We start from the raw sequence: 16,186 nt of genomic DNA on the forward strand, positions 1-16,186 counted from the left end.
AAGGAGGGGAACTTCCATAAAATTGACAATATTGCACTCATAACAGTCCTCCTTAAAAAAGACAAAGACCCCAACGAGTGCGGTAGTTATAGACCTGTAAGCCTCCTCGGAACAGATATCAAACTGTACTCTAAGGTATTAGCCATCAGATTACAAAAGCATATGACGTCTTTAGTTCACCCGGACCAAACTGGCTTCATAGGAGGCCGCCTGATCACTGAGAACATAAGACGTATACTGCACGTACTTGATGCCGACAAGGAGGACACCATACCTAAGGCGATGCTGTCCCTGGATGCTATGAAGGCCTTTGACAGGCTGGAATGGTCGTATCTGTGGGCAGTGCTAGAAAGGATGGGGTTAGGAAAAGGATTCATCGATATGATTAAAGTATTATACAAAGACCCATCGGCCATGATTACAACAGGCACAATCATCTCTGAAATATTTCCGGTATCACGCTCTGCCAGACAGGGTTGTCCTCTTAGTCCCGGACTGTTCAATCTATCATTAGAGCCTTTAGCACAATATATAAGACAATCCCAATCCATAGAACCTATCGTAATCAAGGGCACACAACAAAAAATTTGTTTATATGCGGACGATGTAATATTGTTCATGAAAAACCCCAACACCACATTGCCTCATCTGCTCAAGTTGATTGAGGACTTTGGTGATTTATCGGGATTTAAGATAAATTGGCCGAAGTCGGCTTTCCTTCCACTTAACACCCCTGCAAAAAAAGATACAACCCTCCCAGGACAGATACCGATGGTAAAACATTTCAGATGCTTGGGAGTGGAAATATTCCCTACCATAAGACAAACGGTGAAGCACAACTACACAAAAATCCAAAACAAAATCAAAGACGACCTTGATAGATGGGCAAAACTTAAGAACACAGTACAAGCACGGATATCAATAGTTAAGATGGATGTACTACCTAAAATCAACTTCTTCTGTTCAATGCTACCGTTACCCCCTCCAGAGGGTTACTGGAAAAGATTACACTCCTCCACATACAAATTTATTTGGAATAACAAACCACCACGTATAAAAAGATCCACCGCACAGAGAAATAAAGCAGATGGTGGCATGGCATTTCCAGATTTTTTCCTATATTTTAAGGCGTACTCATTAAGTCCATTGACAACATGGTTTGACTCCCAAGCATTAGCATCTTGGAGAAAAATAGAAGAAAACATAGTAGCCCCACATAGACTGAAGGACATAGCATACACTAAACTACCAATCAAGCACTGTGAACGAAAATTTGGCCCCATAATTACTCATGCGATCCGGATATGGCGTGAATCACAAAAAAAAAATCCTAACCCACAAGAATGGCACAATCATACTCCCTTATTCAATAACAATGCTCTCTTAATTGGAAAACGACCTATAAGATTCCCTATATGGGAAGAGCAAGGCATACACTCATTAGGGGATGTTTTTAACAAACAGGGTTTTTGTAGTGATAAAGAAATACGCAAAAAATTTAATCTCACCAAGTCCACATGGCTTTTTCACAAACAGTTAGAGCTATGTTTGAAGTCTCACGGTGTTCCATTAGACAGACCAATTGAACACCACAGATACCACAAATTCTTCTACTCAAGAGAGACATCGAGAGGTTTTGTTTCAGAATTTTATCATCAATTACTAACGTCCTCGTATGAAACCCTCCAACTTGACTCTGTCTGGAGGAGGGATATACCAGACCTGGAAAATGACTTTGATTGGCAAGGAGCCTGGGCAAATGTCCGACTTACATCAAGGAACCCGGATCATCAACAAATCAATCTTAACTATATTCACAGGACATACTTGACTCCTATAAGACTGTGCCGAATGGGGCTCAAACAAGATTCCAAATGCACCCAATGTACAAATGGGGACGAAGGGACATTTATGCACATGTATTGGGACTGCTCACCAGTTAAGGCATTCTGGAAAGATGTGACCCAACAAATATCAAAACTCGTATCTTGGAATATACCTGTACACCCCTCGGTATTGCTGTTGAATGATGTTTTTGAGTTTGCAGTGAATCCACAGCTAAAGAGATTGGTTTTATCGGGTATCACAGTAGCCAAAAAGCTGATCGCATCACGCTGGTTTCAACCGGAAAAAATGTGCCGTAAAGTTTGGTTTCTTACATATCTCGATGTAATTTACCATGAAATATCTACAGCAAGAATTCTGGGTCTCAATGAATCCAAAATGTCAATGTGGTTAGAAGTGGTGGAGAGAATAAAAGCTAGCTTATAATGGTAGTGTCTGGTTAGGTGCGAGGGATAGTGGAGGTACTTCTCAAGGTGGGGTCCGGGAGGGGGGGGTTCGAGCTGAGCATATGTGTGTAGGGTTTTTTTTTTTAGATAACAGGTATTATGGGTATATCTTATATAAAACAACTAACCAAAAGGTGATCTCATTGGATGTGCCCTGACAATTAATGCTTGTATATCTTATCGTGTGTTGTCATGTTTGTTTATATGTTTGTTTAAAAAAGAATAAAAAAATAAAATACAAAAAAAAAAACTAAATCCTCAATTTGAATAAAGTGATTAATCTGATTAAATTAGTTTTTTTTTTTTTTTTATTAAATCAACTTTCTTTAATGAATATAACTCATCAGTTTTTAATACTATACTATTAGTGTAGCCTAATCTTTATCTGCAACTGTGAAGAAAAACCCCATTGGTTTAAACAGAATGAATAGACACATACAAATATATACCGGTATAAATTTTTTATTTAATTTTTTATTGTAAAAAAAAAAAATCGAATGTTGATTTAGAATTTGAATGCCAACGTAACGAATGAAGGTCCGAACGTTGGGGCTCAGCCCTCACACACTACAAAATCAGGACATTTTGGGATTTGGGGACCAAATAAGGACATGTTGGATGTCCTGATTTTGTTTTAGTTCAAGTTCAAGTTTGTTTTTATTTGTCAGAACAAAATACAGAATACTTTATAATGAAATGCTTGTTTCTTACAAGCTATTGTCATGGAATGACTAGGGTTAAGGTTAGCTCTACAATCTGAGTAATACATTTAGTCAATAGAATGTCCTCTTTCAACTTCTATGTAAGCTGATGGGTGATATTTAAAATGTATGTGCCCATATACAGTGATCTCCTTAAAGTGTAGTGTGTGTATGTGTGTGCGCGCAGGAGACATGGCGGCGGTGGACTGTGAGTGTGTGTGGAAGCTGGTGTTTGGGCGTTTCCCCGCTGAGCTGTTCAACAACCCCTTCCTGGCCCATGAGTTGCTACGCTTCCTCCGACAGAACCTGGCCACCCTGCAGCTCAGAGTACCCCAGTATACACACTGTTTCCCCAATCTGCTCAAGGTAACACACACTACAAACATGCACCGTACGCACATACACACACACACACACACACACACACACACACACACACACACACACACACACACACACCAATAGTGTTCGGAAGTGGATGGTTGTTACACATTGCTACAGGCGCTGGTCGCCATCTTGATAGGAGACGCTGACATCAATGGACCTATCTGAAACTCTGCCCTCTTTTCTTGATCCTCCAATCCCAACTGTTGCATTTCTCTTGTGTGAGGAAAGCAGCAGTTGTGATTGGAGGAATTGAGGAAAGAGAGCAGAGTTTCAGATAGGACCACTTGCATTGGGAAAAAGAAGGGTGGACGTTTCTCCCACGATGGTGAGATATTCTGTGGCAACTTTTCACACAGGAAGATTTCCTAACCATCTTTTAACACAAATATTTTCCTGTCTTGATTGATTGATTGATTGAAAACTTTATTAACAGATTGCAGAATGGGTACAATACAGTACAGCTCAATACACACAATTGTTAAGGGGATGCAGACCAGAGAAAGACTTTCGTCTTGTTTACATCAGGGTCCCCCATTTTCAATTCATCAGGACATATATGACATACATGACATACAGATAGTCAGTACTGCTACATCTATACATTTATGACATACCAGATTTGCAAATACAGTACTGTTTGTGATACAGAAGGAGTCAAGAAAAGGGAGTATATACATTTGACGTAGAAACTGTACATTGGAGGAGGTTGGGTGGGGGGGGGGGGGGGTTGGGTACATTGGGATATTGACAACCATACTGGGTAATTTACATTGGAGGTGGTTGGGGGGGGGGGGGGCACACTGTATAAACAAGCACAACTGTACATTGAGGGGGGGGGGGGGGGAGGAGACACTGTACAAACAAACAAAATTGTACATTGGACTATTGACAAAACCATACTATGTAAATGACTGTACATTGGAGGGGGTTGGGTTAGGATATTTACAGGGGCCAGTGTTGAATTGCAGTCTCCCGTAGGTGTCCCTTGAGAGAGGTTTTGAAAGTGGGTAGTGATCCACATTCCTTTACAGCTTTGGGTAGGGCGTTCCACATTGATGTGGCATAATTGCGAAACGCATCAACACATACACTGTACACACATATATACCGTAACCTTCTCCACATGGTTCTCACAGATATACCGTATATACACAAACTTGAACAATATATGGTCAGATATTGGCAGAAATCATGTGAAGATGTGAATGTCTTTTTTCCTCATTTGCCTGCCTCGCTCATTTTTTGTCTGTCTCTCTCTCTCGCTCTCTCTCTCTCTCTCTCTGTCTCTGTCTGTCTCTCTGTCTCTCTGTCTCTCTCTCTTTCTGTCTCTCTCTCTCTCTCTCTGTCTCTCTCTCTCTGTCTCTCTCTCTCTGTCTCTCTCTCTCTGTCTCTCTCTGTAGTTCTTAGCGTGGGACAGTCCAGCAGTGGTGGATGACTATGTAGATCTGCTGCCCTCTCTGGTGACAGCTGGTACTGCAGTGGAGTTGCTTCACACTCTGCTCGACCTGCCTTGTCTCACTGCTACCCTGTTCCTACAACTCAGGTACAAACACACACAGTCTCTATCTGGTTGTCAATAAAAAAATACTTCTCCAACAATTGCTTCGAAATTACTTGTAAAACAATGGTGGCTATAGATGTATTTAATTAAAATGTGTGTTCAAATTAAAATACATAAAAGTCAAGTATCTCATTACGTGTGTGTGTGTGTGTGTGTGTGTGTGTGTAAGGTCAACGTGTTTCCCCATCTCTGAGCCAGGTGGGCGTGGTCTGTCATCGTTGGAGGCGTTCCGTAGCCCCGCCTACAGAGGGCTCTTCCTCTTCCTGCTTCGAGAGGAGGCGGGCTCAGGTAATTTTGGCCACACAAGTGGGATTGCAATGTGAACACTGATTGTATTGTTGTAATATTTTGCATATACTGTATATTTCAAGATTCAAGATTTGTATGTTTTGCTATAAATAACAAGTACTATGGAATGCATACTCTCCGCTTACTTCCATATCATAAATCAAGAATACGAAAAAGCAACAAGTCATAAACAAACATACAAATTTTTTTTTTAAATCCTTAAAAATGTCTATATTCAATAACAATTTGTACAAATGTGTTTTTTCTACCAAACTGTTCAATAAACAATGGCAACAAGAGCTAAAAAATAGCAACAAGCACCATTTATGATATTTAGTAGGAAAACCAAGCAGCTTATATTCTTTCAAGATGTGTCAATACCTACTTAGCTTTCTGTGTAGCTAAAAGTGTCAAGTTACCTCATATTGAACCATGACAGGTTCAACCTATTAGTGACATCACACATGCAACTCAGATTTCAGGGAAGTACAGAGAAGCTCTCCCTCTTGCCTTCAAGAATATTTAACCATTTAGAAAAACAAAACAAAAAAAGCAGTTTGAGTGGATGGGAGCATTAATAATATACAGCGTAAACGGATAATACATTATATATTGTATTTTAATTTTATATACTGTATATTATTAAATCCCATATACTCAAAAACATGTTTTTCTAGGCGGTCAGGTGGCGTAGCGGAGATTGCGTTTGTCACCAACGCTGGAGACGCTGGGTTCGCGTGTTCGAATCCAGCTCCCGGCGTTGTCACCAGCTTGGCTGGCCGTTCACACTAATACAATTGGCAGTATTAGGGGGTGGGGAAAGCTGGCGGGTGGGTCCTGGGCGTTGTGGACAGCGACCCCTACAGTTCGGTCGGGGCGCCTGCTCAGCGAGGGTAGGATCTGGAGAGAGGTAGTGCGGCCTCCCACACGTTACACTCTCCCAGTGAGAATCTGCGCGGCCAGGCTGGCTGCCGGCTGGCTGCACATGCGTCGGAGGAAAAGCATGTGACAGTCTCCGGCCTCTCGGACCCAACAGTAGGGGAAAGTGCGCAACAACCAGGAAGGGGGTTGGGAATTGGCATAACGACTAACAGTGGGATGGAAGAGAAAAGAAATCGGAAAAAGGAGGGGGTAAAAGATAATAAAATTAAATTAAATAATAATAAAAACATGTTTTTCTTTTAATAGTTAACCCCCAAGCAACTGTAATAAATACTTTGTATTAAAATGTTTTAATAATTATATACAGTATATATACGTAGTGTGCATTGGCTAAATAAATGCATCATGGAGTGACTGGTATAATGCACAGTAATTAATATGATATAGTTATGGTGTGTTGCAGTGTACATATCAAAGTTCTGAGTTAGCGTTTAAGTAGGTGCACAGCCTGCAGGAAGAAACCTTAGGGTTAGGGTTCATACACACCGCAGGAATGATACAGAACCATATTAGGTTAACTTTAAGAAATGTGCCCAGAGAGGGAGTAGTGGTTAAGAGCCACACCTCTGAAACCACAAGGACTGAATCCTGCCAGAAACTCCTCTACTGTCTCCTCTTCTCTGTCTCCCTCTCAGCCTTCCTACTGTCTCAATAAAGAACCTTCTCTCCTACTCTGTCTCCCTCACAGCCTTCCTACTGTCTCAATAAAGAACCTTCTCTCCTACTCTGTCTCCCTCACAGCCTTCCTACTGTCTCAATAAAGAACCGTCTCTCCTACTCTGTCTCCCTCACAGCCTTCCTACTGTCTCAATAAAGAACCTTCTCTCCTACTCTGTCTCCCTCACAGCCTTCCTACTGTTTCAATAAAGAACCGTCTCTCCTACTCTGTCTCCCTCACAGCCTTCCTACTGTCTCAATAAAGAACCGTCTCTCCTACTCTGTCTCCCTCACAGCCTTCCTACTGTCTCAATAAAGAACCGTCTCTCCTACTCTGTCTCCCTCACAGCCTTCCTACTGTCTCAATAAAGAACCGTCTCTCCTACTCTGTCTCCCTCACAGCCTTCCTACTGTCTCAATAAAGAACCTTCTCTCCTACTCTGTCTCCCTCACAGCCTTCCTACTGTCTCAATAAAGAACCGTCTCTCCTACTCTGTCTCCCTCTCAGCCTTCCTACTGTCTCAATGAAGAACCTTCTATTCTGCGTCTCTATCCTCTGTCTCCCCCTCAGCCTCCCTAGTGTCTCAATAATAGAACCTTTTAGCAATTTAGCAATCTTATTGCCACAGACAGACTTTTCGACACAGCCTGTCATCTTCAGAGTCGACTTAAGAAGACCCACTCTTCAGGTTGACTCTGAAGAAGTCAACTTTGTCTCAACTGTGTCCAAAGTAAAATTGACCGTGCTCCAGAAATCATCTCTTGATTCAGCTATCACTTTCTGAGGGTCACCTCCGGTGGTCGTCAGGCTCTTTGTTCTACGTTCAGTGTTTTAATGGGATCTAATGGTGACCCAGTCGTTGTAATGGCGTTTTCGTCTCCCGCTCCACCATCAGGTGACACCATCGGCCGACTCGCCACCCTCCACGAGCTGCTGGCCGAGGCTGCCGATTGGCCAAGAGTTGTTCAGTGTGCCCAGACCATCCCGGTGTTGCTGCACATCTATTTCAACATGGTTGTCACGGTAACCAAAGAGAATTCACTCTGAAAGTGTGTTTGGTTTTGCCACCCTGCTTTCCATTTTTTGGTGTTTCCCCGGTGGAGAGGAGCCATCTGGCACAAAGAGTCTGTGAAGGGATCTAACTTGCATGCATGCGTGTCATTTCATTTCAGTAAATTGAATTGTGTGTGTGTCTCAATTCATTGAATCGTGTGTGTTTGTTGCAGGTAGCTGATGAGAAGCTGATGGCTCAGTTGGTCTTGGTCCTTCTGGAGAGAAGCAGTCTCCTTTTTAACATCCCCAGATACACAAAGGAGATACACAGGTACAGGCACACACACACAGGAGTAAATACACAAACATTCGAACAGTGAGCTGACTGTAGCAGGAACACCTTTCTCTGCTTGCTAGAAATGAGCGTTCCTCTTTCATCTCTATTCCTCCTTTTCTTTCTCTCCCTCCCTCTCTTTTCATCCCTTTCTCTACCCCCCTCCCTCCATCTCTGTATCTATCTTGGAAATGCATGGCCACCTGCATTTCACTATATGCCCTGGTATGTATGTGATAAATAAACCCCTTGAATCTATCTATCTTTCTTTTTCCTCCCTCTCTCCACCCTCCATTTCTTTTCCTCCCTGTCCCTCCTTTTCTCATCCCTCTCTCTAATAGAGTGTTCAGCTGCCACCTGATGAGGTTGTGTAAGCTCCGCCCCTCTCTAGTGGTCGACCAATCCCATGAGCTGCTGGAGTTTGCTGGAACCACATCCAACGTCTACAGCAAAGAGGACCTCTTCACACATGTGGTGAGAAAAGTGTGTGTGTGTGTGAGAGTGAGAACCCTTTTCCGTGTGTTTGTTTTGGATCCTGTTCAATAATAAGTTGTTCTTTTTAACACCTAAATATTGTAGATAGGGGTGTCAAGTGTATTGAATTACTGAGAAATTGGCTTGCCTTCCTTCTGACTTGTGGTGTATGAGTTATGACTTGAGTTGGACATTTTGACCCCTGATTATAGCACCACCATCTGGCCAACGGGTGTGATATTTGTCGTGATCCATTTACACAGACAGACCCAACTGCTTTGGTCGCGGCTAATAAAAAAGGATCATTATCTTCAGTAATGAAAGCACACCATACCAGTACGTGAATTCTATTAGAACTCGATGACTTTCACAGGGGGCGATTGCAATGTGTTTTGAAGGCCAGCAGAACCATTCATACACATTCATGTATATATTCATATAGACCTTTTCTAAGTTGACAACATGAAATACTAAATGGGCCTCTTGTTTATTTCCTGTTGCAATGTTTGCTAATAGCTAACAGGAAATAAACTGGGGCCGAGCTGTTAGCGAGTTCTCCTGAAAAAGTCTACTGTATATTCAAAGGTTCTCTGTAATTAATTACTGCCCTAAGTGTAATGCTATTACATTATGGAGATGTCTGCAGATTATGGAGATGGATTGCAGACCCGAGTTTGCCAAAGAAAATGCTCTGGATTTTAACGTTCCAGACTAATGTAAAAAACAAATGACATGACAGAGTCATAGTAGATTAAAATTCCGAATGCTGTGTAGGTAATAATGACAATTATAGGAGGACCTCCCACAGTAAAATGTATCTGTTTTGAAGGTGTGCAGAACTTCCTTCCAACAAATTATATTGTAATACTATCTACGTGTGTGTGTGTTGTTGTTGCAGGTGTGGGTTCTGGGAGAATACCTCTCTGCTTCATATGACTCTCGGTGTTCCGTGGAGCTCATCACTTCCTGTTTCGAAGCGTTGGAGGCGGTCCTGTTTGAGGTCACTTCCTCTGCCCCGCACCCTTCGGATGCTCGCCCAGCTCCCAGGGTCATCACCTCTCTCATGAGTGCCCTCGCTAAGCTGGCCTCACGCTCACACGACCTTATACCCAGGTAACATACACACACAATGTTACATCTCCTTATTTTTCTATTTTTCTCCCATCCCAATTTCGTATCGCCAATTCTCCCCTTCAATTCTCCCCTCCCCTGTCTTGAACGTTGCTAGACTATGCCTCCCACTGGTCGGCTGTAGTGAGAATAGAAGCCTTGCATCACGTGTCCCCTCCGGTACACGAGGCAGCCTGTCGCATCCTTTCACCAGAAAGCGCGGACTCTCAGTGGCGAGGAGTAACGCGTGGGAGGCTCACGCTGCCCCCGATACTTCCTGTCTCTGCTGTACAGGCGTCACCCAACCGACCTGTAGGAGTCGCTGTCCACAACGTCCAATCCCCACCCATCGACTTTCCACCCGCTACCTCTGCCAATTGAGATAGTATGACGACTGGACCAAGCCGCAGGCAACACTGACTCGGGATGTTTATTTGCATAAACAAAGGTCTCACACAGAATGCAAAACTAATTGAAAGTCTTTAGAGGTCTAAGGAAAGCTAAGAAACGAAAAGAAACTCTCTTGGTTGTGCGGCCTATCTCCTCGCTCGCTAGCGGCCTATCCTAGCTCGCTAGCTCTCTCCTCATGGTCCGCTCTTTTCCCCTCCCCCAGCCCCTGTCAGGAGGGCTGGGGCTCTCTCTCTCTGTGTGTCTGTCTGTTCCAGTAGCAAAACGCAACTGAACCTAATAAGCGATCTACCATTGTCTTTCTGTAATTTGTTATCTAAAACAAAGGTAAAAGGTGTTTATACCTACATACTTTTCCTACTTTCTGTTATAACCATAATGAAAACCAGTGATATATTTCATTATTTATTTTAAATACCCAGCCCTACACACACACGTATTTATGGACACTGATGTCATTGACCTCCGTCTTCTTTTGATCCGTTTCCCTTGTAAACAATGTGAGGATACATATCGCTGCTGTGGGCAGTATTGTAGTTTGTTGAGTCACTAAATCTCTAGGTCGAGTCTTGAGTCCCCAGTGTTCAAGTCCAAGTCACCAAAGAAGAGTCTTGAGTCAAGTCCCCATTACCCTAGTCCGAGTCCAAGTCATCAAGGTTGAGTCCACTCCACTCAGGACAGTCAAGAGCTGATATACAAATAAAAAAAGGTCTACATTAAACATAAATGACACAGCGGTCACCATTTCAAAGGGAGTTTATTTACTTTGTGACACAATAGCCAAACAAATGCACTAACCATCAATATCTTATGCCAAATTATTACGGCCTATTACAAAATAAATCTGAAATAAATAACTTTATCAATTAACAAGTCTGAGTCCTTGTCTGCACTTTCCGAGTCTGAATGCAGCCAATGCTCGAGTCCGAGTCATCAGTGCCCAAGTCCAAGTCGAGTCACGAGTCCTGAAAATTGCTACAACACTGGCTGTGGGATGTAAATATTGCATTTCCAAAAGGGTCCAACCTCATTTTCAGATTGACACCATGTGTGTTTTTGAAGTTATTCTGTTGAGATTTTCAGTGTTTCATGGGTCATGAAACCTGGTCACAACATAGACAAGAGGACCATGTAAACTTCCAGTTCAGGTCAAAACATGAAAGCGACAGAAAGTGGTGATGCCATATTTTCACCTGGCAACACAGATAGAGTATCATGTATATTGCATCAATATTCATGCTGTCATCATATTATATTTCTTTCTTACCTGTGTGTGTGTGTGTTTGTGTCTGCAGGGTGTCCCTGTTCTTCTCCAAACTGCGGACGGTGTCCAGAGGTGGCTCCGTCCCCTGGTGTTCCAACGAGGAGGACCTGGTTGCCATAGTGACCAGAGGGGAGGAGCTGTGGTCCCTGCTGAAGGTTCCGAGCGTGGCTCAAAGTGTTCTGACTCCGCCTCCCCACGTGACCACGCCCCAGTGGCACCGCGACACCAACCTAGCTATGCCCCTGCGACTCCGAGCACTCACCAGCCTCACACATTCTTACTGACACGCACACATGCACACCTTCCCCCTCTCCTCCACCCATCTGTTCGCACACCCATACACACTCTAATGAGCATCATCGTCAGTCACTTACAAATGCACCAGTGCCGCGTTGCAACGGGAGATTAATTATGTAATGGACACGTATATATGAACGTTTATACCACAAGACTTTAAATGATTCATATGTGACCTTTTGCACTGTGTTTTTATAAATCAATAAATGAATAACTTAGTTGAATCCGCCTGTGCTCAAGCCGTGTTTCTCACGCTAGACTTGACAGCAGCACGCGCACACACACACACACACACACACACTACTTTCAGTGTCGTATAGCTCTTTTAATTCAGTGATTTCTCTGAAATAGAATTTTACAAAATAGAATCTCTTGATACAAATCGTTCACTTCCGGAGTGAGACGGTAGAAACAGTTCAACTAGAGTGGCAAAATAAACAATCTGATCTATGAAACGCAGCAAGTATAGCAGTTGAAAACCTCTCTTGAATATACATACAGTATATGACTTGTAAAAATTTGCTGAATCTTGTGTCTATAAATTCCCTGTGTGGTAATATTGTTAGATACAGATATCCATGGAACATTTTCCAGAACACATTGCTGTTTAAATATAAATTATTGTCATCAACTGATCAGGGACTAAGTGCTCTAGGAGAGGAAGAGAGTGCATTGCCTCTCAAGCATCTTATGAAGCAAGGGTGCTAAACTACAGAAAATGGAAATCTCCAAAGGCAAACTATTTTAACGAAGACTCGGTCTGTGTGGGAAAGCAACCATTAGTCGTATCATTAGTCTTATTACTGGTAATCGCTGATCGTTTCAATAATAGCGCTACAGTACTTGTTGCTCAGACATTGCAGCAGTCAGATTGTATAAAATCGTAACTTGATTTGATGGCACATAAATCACAATAGAATCACTGAGGTCGGCTGACTATGGTAAACTAGAAATGAATGCCTTTACCTTGAGCCAAAGATCATGGTCCTGTTTTGAGATTTAACTCTTATCACAGCCTGGTAACACAGGCTGGCCATATCTTACTATATCATGTTGCTTCCAGGTGCCAAAGCCATGGTACAGAATATTGACGCAATCTAAATGGCCAATGTCCAAAATAATAGCAAAGTATTTTGTGATTATAGCCCACAATCTTATGCATATACTGTACATTTTGTCCTATTTGCCGGCAATATTGTGGCAATTTTTCAATATTTGCCCAATCCCTGTTGACGGCATTATTGTTGATCTACATTGCCCCCATAATGATGCGCACATACGCGTAGCACAGTTCGGTACATGGAAGGATCACCTCTACAACCGCTGTGCTCTGTGGGTTCATTGGTTGGTTAATTTGTGAGTCGACCAAAACCCTTCCTCAGCCACCCAGGTGGCCAAGCTGTAATGTTTTTTGGTCGTCAACACTCACTTCTGAGTGCTTGTGCACTTTGTAAGGTGTGTTGTTAGACTGGACCACAGATGTAGTCCTAATGACTGAATGAGGTATATTTTGTTTTCCAACATCGCTGGAAGTGAAGATGTGGAAACACTTAAGCCATTGAAATTCCATTAATCCCATACACATGTAGAACACGCTGGTTAAAATGAAATAAAACGCCTCTAAGCTAAACCATGACCTTGTTTTAAGCTACCAGTAGTGCAAAATTCAGTGAGCCTTGGTAGGCTGTGCTGACTATTTGTGATATTTCATGGTTATGTAACAAGTCAGTGTAAATAAGATCTTTTTAAATTGGAAAAGCTGAATACTTTAGTGTGAATAGCAATTAGCACCATTGTATAGGAATAACTTGTTTGTTCTATAGAGGTTAATATCCCATTATCTTCTCCAGGAGCTCCTGTCTGGTGTCCTTTTCATCCATGAGCAGCCGGGGAGGCCAGTCAGATCACTTTGCTGAGTGTGTTCCTGGTAGTGACCTAGTTTATACTGTAGGCTTGGGTTATTTCCTCATATCTTGGCTTACTATAGGTTAGGTCATTAGTTTTCTATAAGTCAGTAGGTGTTTGGTCCAGCCAACACTCACCTAGCAGTATATTGGAGAGTGGTTTATGCTGTTAAATAGTAGCATAATAAGAATGTTCGCTCACAGTTCAATCTATTGCAGAACACTGGTTAATTGGCTGTCAATCAGTCAGCCAATCAGTCAGTGTGGACCCAGCCTGGCTTCATCTTCATCTTTTAGAGTTGCAGGGAGTTCTGTAGTCACGTGAGCCTAGCGTAGTGCGAGCACTTGTAGTCTCCTAACGGTGAAGTCAGGCGATCCAACCCCCATTTGTCGGGCAAAATAGTTTAAAAACACTTTGAGACGAGAGGAGGGCTTGATTTCAACGAACATCCAGTAATGTGACCAATTTGGAGACTACATAAGTGTTTCAAATATGTAAAACTCATATTCACATGGCAAATATTGAGCCTGGTCTGGCAGGGTGGTTAGTAAAGTGAAAGTCTGTAGAAGTGGATCTGAGTGGAGGTTTGGTCACAGATGAAGCTCTAAGAAGAACCACTTTTTTCATGCTTGCTGCACAGTGGGGAACTGCATAAAATACAAAGTATTATATGGTATTTTCCAAAAAGATATCATGGTATTTTCAGCATGACCGAAACATTTGTTACAAACTGTTTAACAAACTGTTAAATTACCATCAGTATCATGGTTTAAGTTGGATCATTACTGTATTATTTAATACATTTAAGTGGTACCATGGTGATACATGACTTTTACCATGGCAGTAACATGAATTATTTGTACAATGTTCTGGTACGATGGTAAAACTGAAATCTCCATCAAACTACCATGATACCTTTTTGTAAGGAGGATGGGTTTTGACCCTTAAAATGTCTACCCCTGTACCTGGTGTGGGCTTATTCACGTGTACAGTACAAAGCCTATGGACTAGATGCCTCTTTGCTGCTGTGTGGGTCAGTCAAGGCTCTCCTTGGTGCCCAGGTCAGTGACTAGGTGGGTGGGGGGGGGGGGGGGGCGTGTTCAGGTGCGGGCGGTCAGTCACCTGGAGGTCTGGACTGCTGGGCCTGCCGAGTACAGGTACCTCCAGATGGCGTAATAATGGACGCCCGCTCCGAGGGCCACAAAGAGGTGCCAGATGGCATGGGCGAACGGTACGAGGCCGTCACTTTTGAAGAAGAGCACGCCCACTACGTAGAACACCCCGCCCACTGCTAACTCACACACGCCTGCCCGCTCCACCTGCAACACACACACACACACATTACCAATGAGCTGTAACAAATACCAGTGTACAGGATATGGTTTAACCAGCCCTTTGGCAATAACCTGGCATGTGTGCTTATATAGATGGTTGGATGTTATAGTACAGTATGTATGTGATGAATTGAATGGCCGCCCATCATATTACATTTTGTTGAATTAAAGGAGCACTTTACTAAAAAAAAAAAAAAAAAAAAACTGCTGATTTATTTTGCACATAATCTCACACACATCCAATAACTCTAAACAGTTTGGCACATGTTAATTTAGTTTTGACAGTTATTGAGAGTAAATGCGTTTGAATATGGCCACCAGTGATGTTATCGGGGAGATTGAATCCTTGTGTTAATTACCGCACCATGGGCACGACAGTGGCTCGGGAGGTAGAGCAGTCGTTTGGTAATCCGGAGGTTCCCGGTTCGATTCCAGCTCCTCCTCTTTGAGCAAGACACTTAACCCCTAACTGCTCCCGATGAGCAGGTTGGCACCTTGCATGGTTGCCTCTGCCATCAGTGTGTGAATGTGTGAGTGAATGGGTCAAATGTGAGTAACAAATTGTAAAGCACTTTGGATAAAAGCAGCCATTTACCATGAAATTATATATATGAAAAATAGCAATAACCTGTTTTATAGGGACTGCTACCTTGTAATTTCAATGAGCTGTAATTAACACAACACATGGATTAACACATTCAGCGCCAGAGGTCGCTATGGGCCGTATGGTCGTGTGTGCCAGCGCTTTGATGAATGGGGATACATGCTGGTGTTTTCAGGGCTAAAACTATATTCAATATCATAGCTATGGATATAAAACTATTGCCCATTTGACATCGAGTATCTATCGTTCAATTTGTGAAAAAGAAATAATTGCTTCATCTATACATTCCCGTTTTATACCGTGGTGAATATGAGTATAGTTTTAGAGTAATTCTGTGTAATCCCAGGAAACGCCACTAAGCAGCGTTTAGTGCATTCACTAGAAACCGTGCCATTCCTCGCCTGGATCAACAATCAATCTGAAATCAACGCTATATTATCGGTATTATGTTTCATCATGCATGCATGAAAGGGTGGGGGGGGGGGTTCTATGCTTCGATCGTCACCAACGGAATACGTTATACAGTACATTACAGACACACGCTCCGATCGTGGGGAAGGAATTATTGGATCAACGCAAGATTGATACCATAATAGCCCTTACCTTGACTAGGATGTACTGCAAAAAGAATATTC

The 16,186-nt window shown here is 42.6% G+C and overlaps 2 protein-coding genes across 3 annotated transcripts in view; one reads left to right on the plus strand and one right to left on the minus strand.

The window, feature by feature from the left end:
- ap5z1 (adaptor related protein complex 5 subunit zeta 1) overlaps positions 1-11,932 on the plus strand; it is a 48,080-nt gene extending 36,148 nt beyond the window's left edge. For both annotated transcript variants that reach the window (XM_084328225.1, XM_084328226.1), the window contains 8 exons: positions 3,180-3,358; positions 4,780-4,922; positions 5,110-5,228; positions 7,724-7,851; positions 8,055-8,152; positions 8,497-8,629; positions 9,528-9,742; positions 11,443-11,932. In XM_084328225.1, the coding sequence (XP_084184351.1) occupies positions 3,180-3,358; positions 4,780-4,922; positions 5,110-5,228; positions 7,724-7,851; positions 8,055-8,152; positions 8,497-8,629; positions 9,528-9,742; positions 11,443-11,695 (1,268 nt within the window). In that variant the 3' untranslated portion in view covers positions 11,696-11,932. The remainder of the gene's footprint in view (positions 1-3,179; positions 3,359-4,779; positions 4,923-5,109; positions 5,229-7,723; positions 7,852-8,054; positions 8,153-8,496; positions 8,630-9,527; positions 9,743-11,442) is intronic.
- A 106-nt stretch (positions 11,933-12,038) lies between these two features.
- mmd2a (monocyte to macrophage differentiation-associated 2a) overlaps positions 12,039-16,186 on the minus strand; it is a gene marked incomplete at its 5' end in the record, with an annotated part of 74,929 nt that continues 70,781 nt past the window's right edge. Inside the window, one exon of the mRNA XM_084328229.1 lies at positions 12,039-14,932. Within this exon, the coding sequence (XP_084184355.1) occupies positions 14,732-14,932 (201 nt within the window). The 3' untranslated portion in view covers positions 12,039-14,731. The remainder of the gene's footprint in view (positions 14,933-16,186) is intronic.

Source organism: Notolepis coatsorum, assembly GCF_963971535.1.
Source record: "Notolepis coatsorum genome assembly, chromosome: 14".
NCBI lineage: Eukaryota > Metazoa > Chordata > Actinopteri > Aulopiformes > Paralepididae > Notolepis > Notolepis coatsorum.